Source organism: Fringilla coelebs (genome assembly GCF_963513975.1).
Source record: "Fringilla coelebs genome assembly, chromosome: 11".
In the NCBI taxonomy this organism is placed as follows: domain Eukaryota; kingdom Metazoa; phylum Chordata; class Aves; order Passeriformes; family Fringillidae; genus Fringilla; species Fringilla coelebs.
Genome location: NC_140037.1, coordinates 16254081 through 16279769, shown reverse-complemented (window position 1 = coordinate 16279769; position 25689 = coordinate 16254081). Strand labels below are relative to the sequence as shown.

General features: G+C 39.9%; 1 protein-coding gene across 1 annotated transcript; it reads right to left on the bottom strand.

Moving 5' to 3' along the window:
- Positions 1-3925: 3925 nt before the first annotated feature.
- Positions 3926-24648, bottom strand: RADX (RPA1 related single stranded DNA binding protein, X-linked; the record flags this gene model as incomplete). The annotated part of the gene is made up of 15 exons (XM_084213138.1): positions 3926-6836; positions 7252-7434; positions 8607-8900; positions 9352-9431; positions 13734-13802; positions 14831-15018; positions 15434-15594; positions 16073-16240; positions 16800-16898; positions 18036-18158; positions 18253-18344; positions 18475-18583; positions 21676-21868; positions 22564-22706; positions 24009-24648. The coding sequence occupies 15 exons, from the start codon at positions 24646-24648 to the stop codon at positions 6691-6693; spliced, it is 2688 nt and encodes an 895-aa protein (XP_084069264.1). The 3' UTR covers positions 3926-6690.
- Positions 24649-25689: the final 1041 nt, after the last annotated feature.

Sequence of the window (25689 nt, the reverse complement as noted above, 5' to 3'; positions counted from 1 at the left end):
AGCTGAAAACCAGCCAGTGTACTCTAGTAATAGTCTCTGCTTGTTTGGCTTTTGCTAAAATACTGCAATTATTTTGACGACTTGTACAAAGCAGCTACAAAAAGATAACTTTAACCAGGACTTCCAGTAATCATGTTCTTAGTTTGTTATATCAATTTTCCTCTATTTAATTTGGCTCAAACAGCTAAATAAAATAGCTGTTTATTTTGGCTAACTGCATGATGAGATTAAAAGCTTTAGTGAGAAAGGTGTTTGGTTAAGTTCAGGTGCTGTCACTTTTTGGAATCTTGGGCAAAATCTGCAAAGCTAGATCAAATGTTAGGGGCAGCTTGAACCAGGGTTAAGCTAATGCTTTAAAAGTAGAGCTGGCCCTCCATCTTCTGTGCTGAAAGAAAAAAAAACCAAACCCAGCCAAATATGTGCTCCATGGTGGGAAAAATTAAGCTGTGCAATGGGCATCGTGTCCTAGTGATTTACTGCAACTGCTATCAGCAATTTCTGCCTCAAAGTTCTCTGTCCTGAAACACCACAACTGAGCTGTATTTAAGACACTTAGCTCTGTCATTAGGACTTCTTTACCTGTTTAGTTGTAGCATTAGAACTGATTTTTTTTTTAAATGGCAGAGAGCACCAAAATTAGTCTGTTCTGCCTGTTGGAGAACTTTCTCCCTCCTGTACTTCAAAGCCTTTTAGCCTCTCGCTAGTTTCCTTTCTTCACATAAAATGTCAATGTGGAAACTTCTAAAATGCCAGCAAAGTACTCCTAAAAGGTGTGTAACTGCCTGGTCCTCCAAATGTCAAAATCAGCTACAGGGAAAACTATTCGGGGTATGGCTATTTAGTTTAAATATCACACCCTGTCATGTTTTAGGAGAATATTCAGCTGTAAACAACCTTGCCTGCATTGGCAGGTACTAAGCCATCAGTTGACATTTTTCCACAGCTGACTTTTAACACACTTTTCTTGCATACAACACTTTGTGACTTGTTTAACCTGGAGGTATAAAAGGTAGAAATGCTAGCAACACACCAGGCAGAGAGAGAATGGCATTTGCCTTTCTGTATTGTGGGATTTCAAGGACTGTATTTGAGCTTGGTTTGGAGTAAAAATCCTGTTTCTAAATCCTTGGGAACATTGGGCCATTTTATTAGGTGTGTAACAGTAATTCTTTTGTTTATGGCCTATATGAAAAATTGTATTGATCATCCATTTACTAAAGCTTGGGTAGGGCTGGAAGAGTTGTCAGGGCATCCCCTGCCATGTTTTCATCTTCTGAGTGGTGCCAAGACAGAGTGCTCTTGGTGATCTGTCAAACTTGTAAAAAAACTCTTCTGGAGAGTCTCCCAGATATATTGTCTCACTGCTGTTTTCTCCTTAATTCAAAACTCCCCCACCAACTGACCTGCTGATTTTTACTGCAAATAAAGTTGCCTTTTTCTTTGTCTTCCTTTCACCAGAATCTTGTTTGTACCCTGATCATTCTACCAAGTTCTGTCCCTGATCTTTTCTGCCTTTAGAAAAAAGCCAAAAAGCCTGAATTTTTAACTCTTGTGTTTTCTAAATAATTTATTTTCCCATTGGTCTCTTCTACAGTGTTGCCCTTGAAGCCAGACTGCATCATCCCCAAACCACCAGGACAATTACATTTTTTGGCTGTCAGTCCTCTCTTCCCCATATTCACCCAGAAATCATAGCTGCTACTTTCTGTGGCAACAGCTTGCTGTGGAGCTGCACCTCAGTTTGTGTTTTTCTATGATTTCTGGTCTTTTCACCATCATTGCTGTCCTGTCAGCCCCTCCTCACTGTAAAATCCCTTTCCCCTGCCTAATGGGACTGCTTTTGATGATTTTATATGACCACATTTTTGTCACTTGTTTTGCTTTGGAAAATTGCTGCAATTTTCTATCTCCATAATTGTGTCCCTGAAGATCCTTCTAAGCATTCCTTCTTGGCTGTAATCTGCAGAGGGTCATCTTCCAGATGATCAGATGGTTTCAAATACTAAATAAAGCTGCTACCCTGACAGATTCCTGCAGCATTTGCTGTCCTGCTGGGTGGTCAAGTACCTGCTGGGTTTTTTTTAATAGCTGTGTATCTATCTCCATGTTTAACTTTTATTTCCTCAAGCTGATTAGGAGGATGTTGCCTCCTATGTTAGGCCTATCAAAAAGGGAAACTAGACTAGTTTGGCACAACTAGTCCTTGATGGTGGTAAAAATGCAAAGAAGGGATTAAAAAAATATTGTTCCAGAGTCACTTTATGGATAAAAGTTGGACAAATGGACCAGTAATTTATTGTATGCTTCCTTTCTGAAGACAACATAATATTTGTCATTCAGATTTTAGACTTCTGTGTTCTACAGACCTCAAAGAAAACTGCCCACATTCCAGGTCATATCAGTGTGCAGATTATTAGGTGGTGCAGGATTAATAAAGCCCTGCCCATGTGAAGACATCCACTTCATCTGATTGTTCTCCAGTTTGTCTAAATGTATTTGCTTGTTAATTTGCTCTGGTTAGAGAAGATCTTTTTTGAAAAGACTAAAACAAAACAAAAATTGACTACACCAAACTTCACAGCAGCACATTCTGATCTTTCCCATCTGGTCTTGAGCCTGCAGTTCATCTTCCTTTAGCCTGTAGTGTAGTCAGACCCCCCTGCAGTGTGTTTTGGCCCTGGTCAATCAGGGCATGGCTGAGCCTGTTGTGTTCTGGCCCTCAGCCCTGTCGGAAGCTGCGGTTCAGGGCCCCACTCCCAGTGGGGTGAGGGCTGGAGGGCAGGGAAAGGGCACACGCAGGGCAAATGGAAGTCATCAGTACTCACCCAGATAGTGGTCACAGATTAGAGCACACACAAAACAGCCCTCATTGTTAACTGCCTGCCAAGCCAGGCTCTTTCTTTGGCCTCATTTCTCTACCTAGCAGGGTTCAAGTGCCTGGTAGGAGCGCAGTGAGGCAGAGAGGACCCCTGCTGGCTGCTCCTCAACCCCTTTCCAACATGCTGCCCAGGCTGCTCTCAAGGTGGCTCAGTCACTCCTAAAGAGTTCACTGCCAGAGGGTTTAGGATGCTGTTGTGCTCATACAAGTGCCAAAGCTGCATAGCAACTCCACTTGACACCCCTGAGTTTTGCAGTGTTCATTTTATTCAAACAACTTCCAGAGCTGGGAGCAGACCCAGCAGCTGAGCAGTCCATGAGGGTTTGTGGATGTCAGTAACACTGGCTTTAGCAGATATCTCTCCTTGGGTGATAGAGGTGAGTTTGCAGAGCCCAGAGCTGATTCAGCTGCTGTACAGAGTTCCTTCCTCTTGAGGAAATTAAACACACAGCCTGGGGTGGGGCAGCAGCTGAGAGCTTTGTCAGCAGTGCAGAGCAGACCTCCGAGTTCTTTCCCTTCCCGCAGGTTTAAGGGGCTGGCCCAGGAAGGGCTGTGATGCCAGGGTGCCCAGAGCATTCCCAGCCCATTCAGCTGACAAGCAGCCAAGGAACTGGCTCCTATCCTCCTCTGCCCAGCCTAGGGCTCAGCCCCAGTCCTGGAGCACAGTGGGAGGAGAAGGCACATAGAGACTCCTTTTTTCCTCCTTTTCTACAAACCCATGCTGCATACCATGTTGAAAGCCAAGAGAAGCTGCAATTGGTGGCACAGATGCTGATGGAAGCTCAGCCTACTTCTCCTTTAAAGTTTCTTGAGAAGAGTAAACATTACTGGGGAGAAGATTCTGGGAAAACCAGAACAACTTACAAGAAGTAAAAAGGAAAGAAATGAAAAGAAAAAAATCCAAGATGTTTACATATATTAATTTGTTTATTTTTATTCTCTGCTTTTCAGTGTTGCACAACTTCCACATCACATTAATTCAAAATTAGTATTATCTTTATGATCTATGATTTAGGAACTTTTATACACTCAAAAGTACCACTACCTACATGTGCTTTACCTTTCTCCATTCTTTGAAATTAATGCTGAAAACACAAGAAACACGCACATATAAGGTTTTAGAGTAAAGTTCTTTGGTCAGGTACACCTTCCACAGTAAAGAAACGTGTTCTGATATTATTCTACCCCTAGCAGTAGCAATACACAGCAGCAATAAAGGTGATCCCTTTGACATTTTGCAGGTGTAATGACTCTATATCCTGGCTTAACATGGCAAAACTATAATTTTGACAGACTCAAGACCAAAAATCAAGTTGTTTTAAACTTGTGTTAATAAACACTGAATGAAGTAAAACAGCAAGTGGTCTCTTTGCAGAGAACATTTGCTCCAGTCTGACAGCACTGGATTGGCAGGGAGGAGGGAGACAGGCTCAGTGGTAGAATCACAATAACACTGCAGCACTTCAGCCACTGAACTCCACATATTAAGTCCAGTGTTATTTAGCAGGATGGTGACTCTACAGAATGATCCAAAGTAGTAAAATTCCAAGTCTACTACAGGCATTGGATATTCACCAGCTGCACACAGAAAGCCTGTGCTTCCAACACTGGCACCCCAGTCTGCGAGAGTGTTATCTCTCCTTCCCAGCTTTGCCATGAAAAATTTCAAACACTTGAGTAGAGTAAAATCACATCCTTTAATGTTTTAAAACATTATCTACATTCCACATAATTCAGATATTTCCTTTAGAGTTAGGAAGTCCTAACATATAGGATGAAATTATTAATGCCATATGTTTTAAGTGTACTAAGCAGGCAATGCCCCAAACAGCCTTTGGGTATTTTTCTGTGGCGTGGGGTGAAGGAAGGTGGCTGATCTCACCAATGTGGCTCTGTGACAATGTCACCCACATCAGTCCTTTTGTGATGACAAAGATAATGCCTTTAAAAATTGCCTTAAAAAAGAAGAGTTTCATTAAAATTAGACTTCCATCTGAAGTAAATGTAAATAAAAAGCATTGGCTGACACAGTCAGCATGGCTCAGTTTGGAACACGAAGTGCTGTGTTACTCACTCCAGAGCAATGGCCTCACCATCACATACCCATTAGCAGCACAATGACACAAATAATACTGCAAGCAACACCCTACTCTTCTTGGGTTGGTATCTTTTCATTTTGCCTTCTGTGGGTACTCTGAAGGGCGTGAGTTGACAACATTGCTCCAGAACTAATACTTCTGATTCATATTAAATAGATACAATACATCACATTTAATTAACTTTTAGATGCAGTGCAATTTAAGGTAAACTATTCTCCTTAATATATTTTTAAACTGTAAACCACACTAGAAAGACACAATAATTTTATAAATTTCGTGACTTTTTATCTGAAGTTGTCTGTGAACTTGTATGTAACAAAATCAATCACATTTCTCTGTCAAATTACCATTAACTGAAGATAGGGCACAGACTTTAAGTACATGAGGACAAAATCCACTGCCCCCAGGGCAGACAAGTGACTATTAACTACTTGAAAGAGGTAATCTCCAATTACCATCAGGCTGTTAAAACATGCCTAAGAATTTATCTGTTCCTATAAATTAACTCCGTGGGCTTTGGTCAATAATGGTACAAATTTACCTGGCAAGTCTCCATAATTCTTTCTTCTCAAAGAATTGAATTGAGAGCAGCATTTCAAATGCTTTTTGCATGTCAAATTGCAAAGAGCTCCTGTTTGAAAATAATTTTGTAAGAATACAGTTCCTTAAGTGATTTGAGGATGTTTAACACGGGTAAAAATGTGCTACTTGATTCTGGACCAGCAGGAGCCAGTTGCTCTTCAGTACAGGCAAAAAGTTGGCAGAATTTTCCAGTCCTTTGCTTTTGTGGAAGTAGCAGCTTAGTTGCTGAACTTCATGTTCTCAGAATATACCTAGAAATGATGTGGCAAACTGTATATCCTGCCATAATTAGCACTTCTTAAACACAGTTTTCTCTTGCAAAGCTCAAAGCAAGTTCCAATACAAAAATTCTTTTAAAAAATATTTCATAACTCGTATGAATGAATAAGATATGTTAAAAATGTTTGGATGCTATACTCATTACCTAACACTGTGTACAAAAGCAGACATATGAAAACATAGCACCTGACCTTGCTCAGGTGAAAGGAACTGAAAGTGGTTTCCTGGATTATGGTACTAAAGGCACCGTGGTATTTAATCTTTTTCACAGTAAGCTTCAAGCCTAAAGAGCAGTTAGGCTGCCTATAGTAGCTTTCACTAAAAAAGATCACCACAGAACATAAAAATTCTAATCCTCAAAATTATTCTAATTTCCAGCCTAAATTTTTATCACAACTCATTAATTCTTTTGCAAACAATGCCTTAAATATTAGGAAAGCTTGCCTCTCTTCTCAGATATATACAGTCACCCAGAGATATATATATATATTCTCACCCAGATATATACATTTCCTGTGTATGTTTGTGCACAGGCAGAGAAAGACAGCTGACAATCACTTTGATTCCTTGGTATCCTGCCAAATGATCAGCTCACTGTACTACTGCCTATTCACCCTTCTTGAACATTAGCGACCAAGACATTGGCTAATCTGTTTCAAGACTGAAAAAAAAGGCAACAATTGTCCCTCCCAGTTACATGGATGACCATTCCCACTGCCCTAAGAATCGTGATTTTATATTTGTGTCTCTGCTAGTTCTAGAAAAGTGCAATGTGTAGAGGGTGTATTCAAGTTACAGCAATTTTATTTCCCTCCTTTTGAACAATATACATTTGAAAATTAAGTTATTAAATTACACTGGATCCAGCACACCTGGTTCCACTGTCTTGTAGATTTTGCTCAGAAAGACTTCCACCTTGTCATCACCCAAGTGACACATGTCCAAGATGCAGATAACATGTTTGCCATCGAGCTCCTTCGCTGCTTTTACAATTTCATCTAGAAGTTAAGAAAGGTGGTTTTAAAAGGTATTTGCTGTATACTCTGTACACACTAAAAAGGTGTACAGAATTGATAATGTTCTCCATGCAATAAGGTTCAACCTTCTTTCAGTGAAAAATTTTATTCATAAATTCCATCACTAGAAATGACAGAATCAGAAGTAGATATGAGTTTGTAGTTTGGATATTAAAATACTGTTTTCAGAGGATGAGAACAGCTCCAGCAAAAACTGCCTTGAAAGTTCAGTACTACAGCAATTTACTAAAGGCGTGAAATAGAATTCACATCTCTTTCACTGAAGAGGTGAACAATGTCTGATCTACACCAGAGATTTCTACAGAGGATTAACTTTTGCACTGATGGATAAACCAAGAAATGATAAATGAGTAACATCAGTGAAAGGCAGTCTCACCTGAAAGAGGAAATTCGTCATCAAGCCTCCCACTGCTGGTGGCCTTCTGCTGGCATTCAGAGATACAACTCATACAAGACAATAATGTATCATTCTGAATGTCTTCCAGTTGAAACAAGTGGGGATTGTCAGGGCAAAACAGTGGAAGAAAAGCAACATCTATTGCTATGTCATGGTTTATACCTGTTGAAGAAAAATATTTTATGTTAGCAGAAAACTTCATATTCAGCCCATCAGCAACTTTGTGCAGCACTTCTCTTTTTTTTTAAACAAACCACTGAACTGATTTTTATTTACATGCTTTTTGTCCATTAGTTAATAATTAATGTCTAAAAATATGTTTCTACATAGGATTATATACAAGCACATTCAAATTGATATGATGTTATGAATACTATAGTTTAAGGCTAACATTGCTGATAGTTCAGAAAACATTAAACCTTGGAAGCCATTTCATCCTCCTTTTAACTTCATCTGCAAATGTAGAAAAATTAACTTTACAACCAGTAAAGTGTACAATACAGTGCTACTTTCATCTTCAATATTGTATTATCAATCCCAGGATTCTGATGACTTCAAATATTCAAACACCTTCTCTGCAAATGTCCCTTAGCAAATAATGAAAACATTTAAATTATGGGAACTTAACATGAGCATTGTTAAGCAAGGCAATTTCTGTCCCCTTTTAATGGGAAAACAAAATCAAACTTAATAACCCTCAATAAAGCTAGCAAGCAGATACACATCAACTTGCTTATTTATATTTTAATAAATAAAAATAAATCAACCGACACTTCATGTTAACCAGAAGCAGCATGGAGCAGTTAATGAGTATGGCTAAAATACAGCCTTTCATTTTCTGCCATGGAAAGAAGGCACTTTAGGAGCAACAGTATGAAAGAATCAACTCAATGAGAATAATGCTGAAAAGAAGCATTTATAGTTGTCTTTTTAAGAACACTAACTTGTTTCTGATAAACACCTCTCCAGCAGAAAGTTAGCTGGCAAGTGCAACTTAAAAATTTGCCTATTTATATCAGGACCTATTCCTAACTGAAATAATCAATAGTTTAAGGACTGCACACATTCTTCCAATAACTAAGACTATACCAAAAACTGAAATTATACAAAAAGTGTTACTACAAACAAGATATTCAGGCATTTCATTGAAAGGCATGTTTAATGAGAATAAAATTTACCCTAAATGGGGGCTCTAACAAAAATCTAAAATGTCAATAATTTTTCAAACCTCAGGAAATACTTAGAACCAACTGATTCCTTCAGAGAAATCCATTCAGTTTTTGATGAACTTACAATGCTCTTGTTTAACCATTTTTACAATGCAAGCTACTTACCCAGAACTGTCACTTCATAATATCCAAGGCTATTAGCACTTTTTAATTCATTGATGTTTTTATCTGTTCTGGCTGCTATTGGCTGGTGCACTGCTGCATAAAGGTTGCACTGTTGCATAAGTAAGTCTTTGTGCACATAATCAAATTTACATGGGATACTTTCTGGGAAAATTTTGCTGTGATGAAAATAATTCAATAACTTGTCTTTCACTTGTGCCCACAGGTCACTCTGCCAGGAACCACAAGTTCTTCCAGACTCTTCAGTTTCAGCTATATTATTCACTCCTCCTTGATCTATTATAAGCACAGAAAACATTTAGTTGCTTATATAATTGTATCACTCCTCTGTTAAATAAGAAATAATTTTCACTACAACATTTCAATTATGAACACATGGCAGAAATTAAAAGAGCTACGAGAAAACGTGAGTTCTTATGCTATAAAGTGCTTCTGAGATACTAATTTAACTTAAAACTTCTACAAAGACATACTGATGATTTAGTGCCCATTAACAGGAAACAATCCAATGCTGTCCTTTCAGCCATCCCTTAGAACCCAGCAGGGAGCATTGACTAGAACAACATTCATGATACATTGCTACAGTGGTTCCCCAGAGGCTGATGCAACCAGATGTACAGAACTGTCTTAACAAAGCTTATAAGGATATCTTTGTTGCCTGGTTTGGACCTGAAGAAAAGTAGTCTTAAGCCTCCTAAGGTTAATGTAACAACTATTAGCAACGTACCTGTGCAATACTGCAAACTGTCTGACACAGCCTGTCCATTTTTATCTTGCACAGAATGTCCATGCTGATATTCATCTAAGCTATAAAAAGAAAATTATAGTGTGTATATGTGCATATATATTTATTTACCTTAAACCTAATTAACCTCAAACTCTATGCGGCAAAAGACAGGACTTCCAGAGATAAATGAAACGAGCTCGAGTGAATGAGCTGATTCCTTATTGTGAGATCTGTACACAGTGACTGGACACAACGAGACCCCTTGTGCTCAGTGAATCAGCTTAGCAGAGCTCAGGACTAGCCCTGCCTGATTCCTGGCTTTGGGAAACACACATGGAAGGGTTTTACACTGGCAGCCGGTGTCTGCTGCCCTCTACCGGCACCGAGCGGGAATACCACGTGTGACACAGGTGGCCAACAAACTCACAGGTAAACATGGTACAATAATCTCTTAGGCCCATGTATTCCTTTCTTCTTTGATCCATTCCTCTTATTAGAGTAAAACTCACTGTGATGTCTGAAAAAACTTAGGGAAAGGACTGTCTTGATTATCTTGCATCACAAACAACTGCAACAGGTAAGACTTTGTTAAGGTATCATTAAAATTCCAGACCATCAAAGTAGTTAATAATAATGGCAAGATACAGACAGTAAAAAAGAAATCAAAAATGAACGTGCTGTGTACTGAACAGCATATTGTATTGAAATTAAATTTCATAGGGTTTGCAGGTTTTAAAAATTATTTTTCTATTTCATACTGGGGTGTTTCTTGAAAATTTCATGTCAAATTTCCTAACAAATGGAAAATATCTAAAATAGTAACTAGTGAAAAGATAAAAGGAAATGCACTATGGGTTTTGAGTATGAAAGTATATTTTAAGAAATGCACTCCTATCATGAATGTATCACTACTGAAGTGACCCCCTTGTGATGTCCAAATCTAGGCACAGAGGGATCCATACTTAAGCACTAAAACCTGTGCAATTACTGCCCACAAAATTAATTTTCACTTTTGAGACTTGGACCTGACAAACATAAAATGAAACCCCAGCACAGTGTTAAGAAAGGCTTGCTCAGAAACCAATGTGTCAAGTTAGATAGATACCAGCTTTTCAATAAAGCAGAGGATTAAACCAAGTCATGCTGCTGACAAGTGGATTTCGTGGAAAGTGGATATCACAGATTTTTTTCTTTTAAAATTGTCTAGATTTGGAAGTGAATAGGCTCTGATTTAAAGCTAGCAGAGCCTCATGAAAATATGAAGAAAACTTGTCACGATTTTTCCCCACTTCTTTCACAGATCTGTAGCTGGGATAATTTCTACCTGCTCAACACATTACTCCTCCAGGCCTGCTTTGTGCTGGATGTGTGAACAGCCTGACTTGAGTTAGGCTTGTAAGGGAAACTACTTGTCTCTAATACAGTCCAGGTGCTTCTTTGTGAATGAACCACAATGTCTGCAATGCACCTGAGGCCTCCCAAATCCTTCCACATACTGCAATGTGCTCCTGCTGTTGTACACCAAAACACCCACAGCCTATTTTACCCATGCCAGCTTTAGGAGAACTCGTCCCCCACCAGATTTGCTGTTTCCAGCCTGCACACTGCAGGCCCCCCCTTTTCACAGATGTCCACTTGAAAAAATCCTTTCTTCACTATTTTCAGATACATTGCTACTCAATTTGTCAGTCATTTTATTTTAAAGTATTGTCATCAAAAATAACATCAATCAAAATATATGGCAGATCTATATTTTCAGAAACTATTGGGAATATAAGCGCGTCCAATGCTTCACACCCATTTCCTAAGCGCTGGGACTAAATGTGATAAATGAAATTAAGAAAAAAATTAGTTATGACTCACAGCTATGCCCAAACAATGCAAGGAAGTAAAATGCCTCAAAACAATACGAGAAAACATCCCACTCTATGATAAAACTGGTAAAACTTTTCTTATAGACTGGCTTGAAATGAACTGTTCTGATACCATTGTGATAACACATCTACCACAGCAAGTAACAGAGAGACCAAAAAGCCTTCTATGATAACTTGATAAGTCTACACAAATTGATTTTTAGTATATACTAATTTCTCCCTGACAAGTTCTGATTTGTGTGAAAAAGGGTTGTGAAGGAAACATCATATGCTGTGAAAGTTTCGGTCATACAAACCTCAAGATGAATTTCCCTAAATTATATTAAACCATTCCCTAGCTGTCACATCCACAGGAAGGAAAAAATATAAAAGGGTCTACGTGACAAAAAAACACAGAAGTGAAACTGCAAGGACAGAAACATGCAAACAAGTTCATTTCATGCAGTATGGAGTGGGAGCATGTAAGTGCAGCAATTCCATGATAACACGCTAAATTTATGAAGATTAAAATTCCAAGAAAACTACTGTGCTTTTTTCACTTCCACATAAAAATAATCCTGTCTGAAATTCCTGATCTTTCCTCATTCACCATCACTTCATTCTCTATAAATTAAATTACTTTGGAGTACATTAAATGCTTAGAAGTACCATTATGTGGAAGATCTTTACTAGCAAGGATGTAAATATTAACAATAGTACTAAATTACCCAGTTTCTTTGTTCTTTCTGAAACCCTTAAAAATCAGGTAAGTTACCTCAGAAATGCAGGAACTGTAGCTGTCAATAAAAAATCTCAAAATAAACTCTCACTGCTTAAAAACCCAAAAATGAAACCACAGGCTGAAAATAACATACAAAAAACTTGATGCATAATAGCTTAAGTTAGAATATATACTTTAAAACATATCTCTACTATTGGATTCAATGATCCTTGTGGGTCCCTTCCAACTAAGAATTTTCGCTGAAGTATGTGAAGTTTGTTAAAACTATTATTGTTATTTCATCAATATATTAAAGTATTTCAGTGAGAGCTGACATTGTGCTATATCTAAGGAACAGAAACCAATGCAATTTTAAAGTATGTCAGCTGACTTTCTTTTTTTTTTTGGCAATTTGGAGAATTCAGCACAATTCTATAGGTAGTTACAGAAATACACGAGTTACCTTTTAATTATATAGAGTGAAACAGCTTTCCATAATCCAACACAGACTTTCTCCTCCTTTAGCTGGGGTTCTAGCACTAATGGCATAGAGTGGACACACAGGTAGCGAGGAAAGTAGCAGATTGAGAAAAGCAGAGAACAAAGTAAACATGCCTTAACTTCTGGCTTCACCTATAAGAAATCGGGAGAAGACATTCTTCCCATCCTCCCCCCACCATGGAAAAAGCAGAACATTTCTCAGCAAGCAAAAGAAAACAAGATTCCTTACAGTCAAGGAAAATCTCCTGATTTTCCTATGGATTTGTACCACAAGTCCCTGCAAAGTCCTGCACCACCTGCAGAACCTTAAAGCCAGGTGATGCTTTTAATGAACCTCCTGCAAAGTCAGGTAATCATTTCTCCTAGAAAATGCAGTTTCTACCAAAAGGACCAGGAAACAACACATGGGTTCAAAAGAGCCTCATTTATCCCACAGAAAAAGCTGTTGCAAATTAACTTCCAAGAAATGTGTTTCAAGAAAATAGGCATGCTTGTAGGGGAGGAATACTGGCAGAATGGTCAAAAACTTTGTTGTCCTATTAGCATTCTGATTCTTGGGTTTAGGGGAGAAAAGGAAGAGATGCTAAAAGTAAACCAAAAAGGCAACGGAGCCATATATGTAGTCATGACACAAATCCAGATCACTGCCAAAATACACAAACATCCTAAATTACTGACACCAAGGAGTTCAAACATTCAACTTGCTCATGTTCTGTCTGGAACAAGCAACAAGAATTTATGGCCCTTAAAACGCTCAAAGGAAAGTACCTTGTAGCCCCTGGTTAACAAATAAAAGCACTCACTCAGTTTTCTTAATAATTTCACTTTTGTAGTTGTTTCAGTAGGTTCCAGACTTGACAGGGCTCTGGGTTTGAAACTCCTTTGTGGACTTCAAAAAAACCCCACCATCTCTGGATCCAAGCTGAGTTATGTAACAACTGAGTGCTGGGAAGTGAAAGGAGCCAGGGGAGTGGCTTCCCAGGGACAACTATACTTACACATCTGTAGCATCAAGAAAAATGTACAGCTCAGCCACCACCAGAAAATCCATTAACTGCCATGATGAACCTCTGTTATTATATATTCCCTTAGTAGAAGTATAGCAATAGCAGATGTTTAATAACATGCCCCAAATTATGTTTCAGATACATTTAGAGTGAGTGCAGACAAGCAAATAGAAAACATGAAACTCTACCCTGTTATTTCATTTTTCTTCCTTAGAAAATCCCAATCTGTAAAATTTTTACTTGTAGCATTTTTGTTTGATTATTGCTATTATTCAACACAATTAATTTCACATGACTTACCCAAGTTTTCTTCTTACAGTCCGTGTAAAATAGGGGTAAGATGATACAGGACTAACAGATGTACCTCCCCTTAAAGTAGGAAATTCACCATTACTTTTCAGTATCTATTTAAATGGAAATTCACAAAGCAAGGGACTTTGATGTTTTTCTTTCAGGCAGAACTAAACTAAGACACTCAAATGCTGGAAGTTTTCATATGGAAAAGAATCCACTAAATTTGCTATAACACTGCCAAGACAGAACTTCTGTTTACCAAGGTTTTCGTTATACTAAATCTTCATTCAATGCTAATTATATTTTATTTAATTTCCCCTCAAAATATACTAAATATCCACTCTCTTCACACATTATGACTTATGAATGTGAAACATAAAGAAGAAAAATATACCCTTTATATGAGAAATCCACTGCAAAAAAACCAGATGTGACTGGCCTCACTCTTAAAACTTTCCATCTGTCAGTGTGTACACCAGGCTCTCAATAGTGAGTATGGCTGTACTAGATCTTACACAAGTGTTGCAACAAAGACCAGTCTTACACAAGCAGTTACTCCTGAATTTAACACAGTTTGTATCAGACAAACTAAAAGTTATTTTGAGCCCTCAGGTTAGCACATGACCACTTTCTACTTTCCTTTCTGACAGCAAGTTACAGCTACATGCTGTACACCCCACTGCCCAGAAATCAAAAATAAGGTGTTTGAAATTAAGGAACAGGTATACCTGATTCTGCATTTTCAGCCAAGATGTCTGATTCCCTCACATCACTGTAACTGTTGTTTGTTCCACAGCTATGTCATTAAACTACATTTGGTTCAAGTATTAACTATTTTTATTTAAAATTTGTGAGCTTAATAAGAAAGTAGTATAAATATTAATCAGAAGAGAGCACCACAAACCTACTTTAATTAATCCTTCATTAGCATGAACAGTGTAATTGTCATCATCTGATGCTAGGAAAAGTACATAATTACATTTCAAAGATTAAACTATATATGCTTTTAAAGCTTTCTTATCATTTTCTACAGCCTGGGCTCTAGCCTAATTTCTGAAAACACTTTTTAGAAGAACCACCACATATTAATGAAGACAGCTTACTGTTCTGCATCTCTTCTGAATCTGCGTGCTGTCTTTCTCTTGACTGAACTCTCCTTTGACGGAGCTTGGTGATGTTCCCCAGGAGTGCAGGGTGGCCCCAGAAAAGACTTAACTTCTTCATTTTTTCCCTTGTCAACACAGTCTTCTTTGGACACAGAAGAACTTCCAAGAGACTGAGAGGTATCTTTCTGCAACAACAGTTAATTGTTTAAGATTTTCAATGCACTTAAAGCTATTTCTTCCAACTCAAAAACCTGCAGATTTCTGACAGTCACCTGACATCTCGCAGAAATTATATTCTAATCATATTAATAAGGTAAATTCTGTCTGGAAGGCGACAAGTGAGCATGTTGCAGCAGTTGCCTCTCCCACACTGCAATTTACATGAGGTGATCAGTCAAAACTACTAACTTTGAAACAGTTACAAGTTTTACAGAGGACTGCCAAAACACTTTCAGAGAAGCACTGAATCACCACTTTTAAAAATTTTGCTCTCAAAAGTCAGATTAAGAGACAATGTAATTAGATTCTGAACTCATATGCAAAATTCTCCATTTTAATGACAATCATAGCTGCTTTGGCAATAACTTTCACGCACCATACCTGGACCAATTCCCCTCCTGAGGCTTCTTCTGCTGCATTGCTACAGCTGATGTATCTTATGGCACTAATTATGCCCTGAACAGCAATTCGCTTGTGTTCTCTGTAGTGCAGGTCTTCAATCTCTTTCCCTATTTCACCTATGGTTTTCAAAACTGATTCAACTGCAAAAAAGAAATTTCCAGAATCAAGTTTTAGAGTCATATAATACCAAAATCTTTGAACACAACACTAAAGAGAAGATTTACTAAATATGAAATTGATTTAAACTTACGCTTTTTAAAGAATTCTAAAATTTTTGTTATACACATCACACGGAAAAAAATTAAAACAATAAACCTTTTTAGTGCATAAGCATCTGTTAGTATGCACTGTCAGACACCACAATTTCTGTTTTAGGTGAAGTTTCCAGTTCAATGTAGCCTTCAGAATAACTATTTTTAATTTGATGTACCAGAATATTCAGAGTAAAACTTCTGGCTATATGCGTAGCTCATGTCAGCATCTACAATTCTCCTGCAGCTAGCAGTGCAATATTTTCTGTGAGGTAAGGATTTAGCTTATGAAACACAGGCTAAATCCTTTGTTATTCACAAAAGGGAGCTTTTCTTAAAGATATATGATAATATGATAATATGATACCTTCATTGCTTTTACAATATTTCAAAAAGCTATCAGGAGGTCGTGGAAAAGGGTAATAGCCACCGATGACAGTTTTCTTTATTTGATCAGCTTCACTTTGCGATTTCGTCCACTGAATAAAGTTTTTCACTTTGGCATCCTTGGTGTATGGTTGACCCTTGTGCCACCCTTTTAAGACAAAAATAATCAGGTATCAAAACCAAAACAAGCAACTGATATTTGTTCTCATTTTGAAACTTCCCTTAACACTACCTAGAAAAAACAAATTAAGAAAATCTTGACTAGAGACTACAAAAGATGTCTTTTGTCAAGAGCATTTTACAAAATGAGTACCTTGAATTCCTTGACTACACTTCATTTGACACTGAATGCCAGACAAACGTTAAATAACAGAAAAAACCAAAACAACTAGCAAAAAAGCTCCTAGAATAGGAAAGCTGCAAGTGTTATTTAATGTTTTAAGTAAGTGGTAACCACCATTGCTACCCTATGAAAAAATTAATACCCTGAAAGAATTAGTCAATATGTATCTTAACCTAGAAATACTTTTTATAAGATAAACCCATTTTAATGCCTCACAAGAATGCCATTTGCCTTCTTGTCTTCTGCAGTGATGTTTCCTTATGACCTCGTAGTCTGTACTGATTTATTGTGCTGTAAAATGAAAATAAACCTTTCCAAAGAAACAACATGAGAACTACATAAAACTAGAACTAGTTTAAGTTACCTGTAATGAATATTTGACTTTCATTTGAAGTTGTAAGGTAAACCGTCCTGGAAGGATTCTCAGTCATCACTCTCATCTGTGTGCACACCAAGTATGTCACTGGAGAAAAAAAAACCTCATTTTATTTTTCCTGGCAGTTCATTGATTTTAGAATAGCAAGACTAACACACACTGGATTAATTTTCTTAAGTCCTCTGAACAAGGCAATTTAGTTCTTGAGCCTACAAACGTTTCACGCAGGTTTTGAGCCTCCATTATAAATTACCATACGGACATGCAATTAAAACTTGAATTTAATTTCAGCATAGATATTACAACTGAAACATGAGATACTTCATCAGGTAGGATATCACTGAAACAAACAGTACAAATATTGGCATTAGATAGCTGTGTCTCTCAAGGATAAAAAGTATAAAATCATGAGAAATTACGGCATGTCACTGCAAAACTTCTAAGCAGCTCAAACTTACTCTTTTGTTAGTATCTCAGTTAAACACTGGAATGCCATTCCTTCCCACTTCCCCAGAACACTCAAGATGAATGCAGCCATAATCTAAGCAAGATTGTGCAGCTGGTGCTGCATCAAATGATAAAAAAATGCATATCAACACCAACCAGTGTTAAAAAAAGAATGAGTGCTTGGAGGAGAAGAGAAAGAAGGCAAGAAGAAATATTTAAAGCTCTTTTAAAATCCTTCATTAAGGATTCCCTAGTTTAAAATTTATTAGTCTTAGCTCATGTGTGATAACTAACACAGCTGGGTGATGATTGCTGTTCAGGCAAAAAACACTGTTTAAAAGAAATGAAGTTTTTCCACTTTCACCTCTCTCTTCATTCAATCCTCTTAAATTATTCCTGTCTATAAAAAAGCAGGTATTTACATGTTAAGAGGAGCAAGAGATTTGACCAGCTGCTGCCCTTAATTGCCTCTGATCCAAGAGACACTGCCCAGGTTCTTCTTCACAGAAACATCTGAAATGAAGGAGATCAGAGGAGCCCCAGGCCCAGCTGCCCATCTAATTGTTTAGGCTAACTGACAGACTGCAATTTGTAAGGGTTTCAAATATTTAAACTAATTTTTATTATTAAATTTTAATTTCTGATCCACTATCTTCTGCTTGAGGAGATAAATCGTGGCATTTTTTTATTCAGTGGCAACTAATCTCAGAATTAGAAATTCACAATGAACTAGAAAAACATAAAGAATAATTATTAGTATTATAGAGAGATGAATACTTGGATGAAGACGTTCAAACACATCTGGCTGAGAAGTTGCAAACAATTCCAGTATGAACGGCTGGTCTGAGGTCCCATCAATGGCGTGTGCCCAACGATACAGCCAGAAGTCTTCACTGTGTTCTAGATAAACAAATATTTAAAAAAATGTATAAGCATTTACTTAGAAATTTAGAAACTATTTGATAAGTTCTGAAAGTCATATTTATAGAAAAACCTCTTTTTCTGGCTCGCTCAGCCCTTCCTACAAATGTCACAAGACCAATTACATCACAGGAATGATTGTGCGGTAAGTCATCCAGCTCTGACCTAAAAGCAAAATAGAAGAAAGCTGGGTAAGCTTTCTCAGAAACTCTGCAAAAAGCATTTGCAATTAACATTCACTGTAAGGTAGAGTAATTTAAATTTCAGCTTGATAACCAACAAAATTCTATATTACCTTGTGATAAACCTATATTTAACTTCAGGTAATCCCCACTCCGGCTTAACCATTTCTTCTGGAATAATACTTATCTCAGTGGGAGGATCTCGAACATTAAGGCAAATTTCTGACAAAGAAAAAAAAGTCAGTAACATTTACAGCATAAATACAAATTATCATCATCATCAACATTGTTATAATAATAATATAACAAAAGTAACAACAACCCATAAAGAAACCAGGGTAAAGTTTATTAAATATTCTGACTTTGTGAAATTATTTGTAAATTTCTCTGAGTTCAGGTTTTCATCAAAATAAAGTAAGAATTCAGGTACAACAAAGCAATTTTATCATCTAAGTAATGTTAAACTGTCCAACTGCCTACATGAGCCAACTAGTCCAATCCAGGCAGTATTTTAACAGGAACTAATCCAACCATTCTGATTAGACACAAAGTACTTTTTTACACTAACTAGCTTTGTTGTCAAATGTCAGTAAGGTCTGAAACTGATGGGCAGACAATGAAGTAAAACAGAACTGGTGCATGAGAATTTCCATACTTAATGCTAGTTCAATAAGACAGAAATACACCATGGCCATGGAAGAAAACAAAAGGTCTTCCCATGCCTACTCCATAGCACCTGAAAATTTTAATTTACTTCTCAGACTGTTTAGATGCTAAATTATAAACATGGTGGAGCACTGGGGCAAGCAAGGTGTTCTTCAACCAGATTTAAAAATACAGGAAGAGTGGCTTCAGCTTCTAGAATACACAAGGCAGTACTCTGTGGTCTCATAAGAGGACATTCTTGCTGGTATATAAAAGACAGATTCTGATGGAGTTTCTTGGGTTTGAGTAAGGGATTATTCAAATAATGCACCCAGAAAAGTAATTAAGTACATATAAATAACACATACAACTGTTTGAGTAATTATATCTGATGCCTCACCCTGGCAGTGCAACATTAGGAAGGTGTTCTACTTCAAGTCAGACCCTCTACTTAGGAATACTCTCTAGGCTTCTGCTTTCTAGAAATATATTCAGAGAACAATTGTGGTTTTGCATATGGTCATTCAGCACAGCATAGACAAGAAAATTCCTGAAACAAAACTATCTCCCAATTGTTTCATTATTTTGAAATTAAATGAATGATGATTTTGAAATTAAATGAAAGTCATACACTAAGGTCAGGATTATACCCCGGCTAAGGTCAGTCCACACAAAGGCTGTCATCAGTGCCACACAAATTCATTGAAGTGTGAAATTGAAACATGCACACTGCCTGGCAGTGTAATTCAAGGCATTGGTACAGAGTTCCAAAGGTTTTAGGTTGTGAAATGGCACCTCCCAGCAAGTCCCACAGTACTGCAGCTACAAAGAGGAGCCAGCAATGCAGAGCTCACTCCACAGCAGTCTAGGGATGTGCCTGAAGCACAGTGACTTGCAGGACTCTCCATATGGAAACCCTTTAATACTGGGGAATTGATAACTCTCCAGATATACTGTATAATATTTGCAGGTGAATGGTTCTAAGGACACACTGGTAAGTTGGGTTTTGATGGCATTACAAATTCAAAATAAATGAAGAAAAAAGTAATTGTTACTTTTGTGATTTAGTGTAATTGAAACCTGAAATATTGCCCCACATTGGGCATATACAGAGATACTTAGTGAGGTAATAATTTCACTTCATCTGAACAAAATGTATGAACAAATGAAAAAAACAAATGTCATGCAATGGAAGTTGCCCAAAATCCATCTTACAAATGCTCTAGAATTTTTCCTGGATATTCTGTTTTCTTGTGACTCTGTTCTTATAGAACATACGATCATACCATACATGCATCATGGGATTATGTGAATTCATATTAAGACAAAATTCTCAGCTTTGTGCAAAGAACTGAGATTCCATACATCCTTTTCTATGAACCAAAGATTTACAGTTTCTGCAGTTTATCTGTGCACCATGGTGCTCTCCAATGGGGTGACTCCTAGTTCTTCCATTACCCTTTACAGCCCAGTGGCTGAGTTGGCCATTTTGATCTCTTTGTTACCACTTCTACCTCAATAATACTTGTAAGAAATCAGAAGTGCAGAGTAAATAAGGCCATAAAAATGCAGAGATATTTGCCCATAGAGAAAGTCACCTCAGATGGCCACTCTGTCTTCTTTGCATAGAAAGGTTTTGTGGCAATTATAATTGTTTTCAGGGTTGGCTTGTAGTTGTCATCACCATCCCTCACAAACTTCCATTCCTGACTAAACATTTCTATCTCCTGCCAAGCCATCACAAATCCTTCAGACATTGAGGTCTGGTTTTAATGCAAATATTTATCAGTCAGGGAAGATACTTTTTCTGGCAGTGAAAGCATTGCTTCTTCTTGTGCACTGTTTTCTAACTCTATTAGGAAACTGTCATTGTCAATAAGTGATACATACATCACCCTTCACCAACATGCATATTGTTTCAAGAAATTATTTGAATTTTCTGAATGTTGGATGTCATTTTGTTCTGAGTATAAAAGCACAAAATGGGAAAGAGCTCATACAGAGTGAAGGAAGAGAGAAAACAAGCCTAAAGTTGATCAAATCCAGTTTGAAAAGGCCATTACTGTCGTATTGCAGGACTTGTATTTTTGTAACATAGCTCCTTGGAGTATCTGCCACACTAAACAACTGGCAAGTAAGAAAATGCTTTTTTAGAGCCAAGGAGTATTCTTCATACACACTGTGATGCTCTTTCAGCACACAGAAGTCATCAATACAACTCTTTATTCTGTGGAGCTGTGCAGATACTCTGGGCCTTAACAGTATACAATAAAATCTAAAGTCAGATGAGGTGATAATGTCCTTCAATGACCTGGAGAAAGGTGTGAGCAGTGTACAAGTGGTATGTGTGTTATTAAACAGGAAGTAGAATCAGATTAAAAATCATTACTAGAGGCCTATCTTTATAATCTCTGATATCAGGGATTCTTTTTCTATTTTTTAAAGAAAGGTTTTGACTAATTGTGGCAATAAACTTTGCAGACATGATTCAATATAAACAGGGGAGAGCAAGAACCTGGATGCTCAGACACCTTTCAGAAGTACTAATTAAGGATTTATACCTTATCAATTAGTTTCAGCAATTAATCACTTCCTATTTTATTTCTATGGAGAATTACTTTGCACAACTATATTTTATAGACTCAAAATAGGTTTCTGCAATACTTAACCAATTGTAGCAAATCTCTTCATCTGTGAATCCCCTGGGGTGGGGTGTGTTTTAAACGGGTAACTGGATTTGATGGTATACTTGGCAAGGAGCAGCACTGTGCCAACCTTCATACTGTGATACCACTCAGGACACAGAGAATTCCACAAAACCATTGACATCATGCCTGAGCCATCAGCAACTTCAAAGTAAGCCTGAAGAAAAAAAGAGACAATATACAGTCATCTTATTTACTATCATTCTGCTGGGTATTTATTTTGGATAATGCACCAGTACTTGACTCATAAATGATTTTTCTGTTACAAATGGATATAGAAGATGTTCCAGAACTTGCACTGAATACTAGAGTGGAAAAAAATCCCCATTTTTTAACATGGGCAAATGCTGAATCTGAAACTGAGCAGATCATTGAGCAGTAAAAAAGATTTTTAAATTAACCCACCATACCTCCAAGTCTCCTTTTACAAGAAGTTCAACACAAAAATATCACAAGTTAAATACATTAGAAAAATCATTAAGAATTTTACAGTAAAATAATTTATCTGAAAGTCAACAGATGAGAGAATTGGGGCCTAGAAATAATTTAAATATATTGCCTTTTCTTTTTTTGACAGGATGTACTAAGTCAAACTTTCAAAGTATATAGACCAGAAATGTTTAGGCTGTTATGAGAACTATAGTAACTGAAATTCATCCACTAAAGTTTATATACATATGATCACAAAATTCAGCATTTCTTGCTCTAGAGAGCTCAACATTTTTGTAAAAGCAGCATTTCCCATATAAAATAGCTATAAAATAACTTTATGTTCTTACTATATAGGAAAAAATTATTTTCAAATATCCTAGAGCAATCTGGGTGTTAACCTATGCATTTATCCCTCTTTACCTGATAAGGCATATCCATTTTTTTCTCTGGTTTTCCATAGTACCTTAGTCTAGATTTGTGCAGGATTCTCACGAGAAGTGGATGGAAATGCACTCTGCTTCTCCATGTCATTTCCAGATGACCAAGATTAGTCAGTTTGGAGACTAAGGTTAAGGGGAGGGGAAAAGAAAAGACCAAAAAAGTGCATGTAAGTTTTTAGGAATAAAGTGGCAGGATGTTACATGTATTTTATTAATGTTTCTAACATTTAAAGAGGCTCATCTGCTGAGATCACCATTAAAATTCTGTTATGAACGATCTGCACACAACAGATTTTTTTTTTTAAATTGAAAGTGATGACACATTTTAAATGACACAGAAGTGTGGTCAGATGAACAGAAGGGCTACTTCATAAACCACAGGTGTCAGCCTACAAAGGCATCACACTGATGCAGAAATCCTGTTATAAACCCTCCCCTCACGAGGCTTCATGGAATGGCCTGAGCCCCCCAGTACTGACCACATTTTGGGGGGCAGCTTCCAGGTGTGAGCATCTTGCCCCACAGAGCAGACACAAGACTACTACTGCACCCAGTGTTCCTGACACCTCAGAAGACTGGGCACAAGCAACACAGTTACATATTTTCAGTCAACGTTCATAGGGTTAAAAAAACTCTCTCAAAGCAACAGAGAATCACAGAAGGGGTTGGGTTCAAAGGGGTCATCTTGTTCAAATACTCTGCCACGGGACAGACACACGGCACCAGATCAGGTTGCTAAGAGCCCCATCCAAGCTGGTCTTAAACGCTTCCAGGGGTTAAGTATCCACAAGCTGACAACTCTGTGCCAGTGCCTCACCATCTTCCCAGGGAAGAGGTTTTTCCCACAGGAGCAGGTGAACTGTGACACAGGTGGCACATTACCAGTGGGGCCAAACACAGCTGGAGGATACCAGGAAGTTCAGCCCAGCTGCACAAGCAATCACAGAATCAACCAGGTTGGAAAACACCCCTAAAATCATCGAGTCCAACCTATGACCAGACACCACACTGTCAGCCAAGTCATGGCAACAAGTGCCACATCCAGTCTTGGCTTCAACACCTCTAGGGACGGTAACTCCATCACCTCCCTGAGCAGCCTGTTCAAATGTTTAATCACCCTTTCTGCGAAGGAATTCTTCCTTATGTGCAAGCTAAACTTTCGCTTAAGACTGTATGCCCTTGCACTGCCGCTGGTTGCTGGGAAAAGAGCCCGAGCCCCAGCTGGCTACACCCTGGTGTCAGGTGATTGCAGTCATAGAAAAGGCCCCCTCAGCTCCTTCAGCCACCCCTCACGGGACCTGTGCTCCCGACCCTTCCCCAGCTCCGTCGCCCAACAAAAACGGCACCGTCCCCTCCCTCAGGGAGCCCCGCGGCGCCTCAGGGCGTCCCTCCCGCACCCCCTACAGCCGCCTCCTCCGGGCTTACCATCCACATCCACCTGCACCGGGGGCCTGTCCGGTACCCACACGTCTCCATAGGGATCCTCGTTGTTCCAGAGCGGCAAGTAGTGCCTATTGTCCCCGCGGAGGGGCTGGAGCGGGCGGTGCCCGTCGGGCGGGATGCCCGCGGCGGCGGTGCCGGTGCCCCCCTCCCGCTCCAGCCCCTCCAGGCAGAAGAAGCCGCGGTTCAGGCGCCTCTCGTCGTAGCGGTACGAGCAGCGCGTCAGGCGGAGGCGCGTGCCCGCCCGCAGGTGCGCGCGCTGCACGAGCCCGTTGAGGCGCGGCGCGAGGTGGCAGCGGTGCCAGCGCGCGCCGTCCGCCAGCGTCAGGTCGTACCAGTACTGGCGGGGGGCGGCGGGCGGCGTCTGCGCCAGGTACCGCTCCACCGCCACCACCGTCACGGCCGGCGGCTCCGCGGGCGCCGCGCTCAGCTGCGAGGAGCCCTGCACCTCCTCAAACACCCTCTGCAGACAGAAGGCCCCGCCGCCCTCCGCCGAGGCCGCCGCCCGGCTCTCCTCGGCGCGTTCCGAGGTAGGGTCCTGCATGACAGCGTCCTGGCCGCCCCTCCCGGGCGAGAGCCGCGGTCCGGGGCGCTGCCGGGGCCGGCCGCGGCTTCCCGCTGTCATGGCTGTCAGGGCGCCTCCCCCATGGCGCGCGCGCGCGGGGCGGGGCGGGCGTGCGCGCGCCTTTCAAACCTCCAACGGCCGGGGCGGGCGGGGACGTGGGGACAGCGACAGGGACACGCACCGGGATATGGGGACAGCGAAAGGGACGCGGCAGCCGGGATGTGGGGACGTGGGGACAGCGACAGAGACACGGCGGCTGGGGAGGGGACGTGGGGACAGCAGCAGGGACACGGTGGCCGGGAAGGGGACATGGGGACAGCGACAGGGACACGGCGGCCAGGATATGGGGACGTGGGGACAGGGACATGGGAACAGCGACAGGGACAGCGGCGCGGCGGCTGGGGAGCGGCTGCGGTCCGGAGCAGGGACGGAGCTGAGGCCCGGGGAAGCGGTGGGACAGGCGGTCGCGGGGTGGCCGGCGATAAGCGGTCGGATAGCGGCGGCCCCGGGTGTTCCTCCGCCAGGCCGAGGCCCGCGGCTGCTGCCGTGCTCGCTCGCCGGTGCCTGTGGCGGTGCCCGGTGCTGCCGTGCTCGCTCGCCGGTGCCTGTGGCGGTGCCCGGTGCTGCCGTGCTCGCTCGCCGGTGCCTGTGGCGGTGCCCGGTGCTGCCGTGCTCGCTCGCCGGTGCCTGTGGCGGTGCCCGGCAGCCCCGTCGGTGGGACAGAGGCCCTGATCGGCGGGCAGCGCCTTGGTCCCTGCCCGCCTCAGAGAGTTCTGTTCGTGGTTCCAGAGCACTCGTCATTGCTTCTTCCTTACCATCAATGTGTTCCCAGCTGGGAGAGGCTTGTGCCTGCTTCAGATGTTGTATTTGTCTTTTACATAGTTGCAGTCTGGGGGTAATTGTATTCATTTTGCCATTGAAACAGTCTACTGAGTCTTGTTTCTTGCTCCCATCTTCAGAAGAAATTCTTACTAGTAGTTCCTAAGTGTGTGAGATTTATATTACTAGTGATTCTTGTCCCACTGCGACTATCAACTTCTTTATCACACCATAGAATCAAAGAATGGTTTGGGTTGGAAGAGACCTTAAAGCCCATCTGGC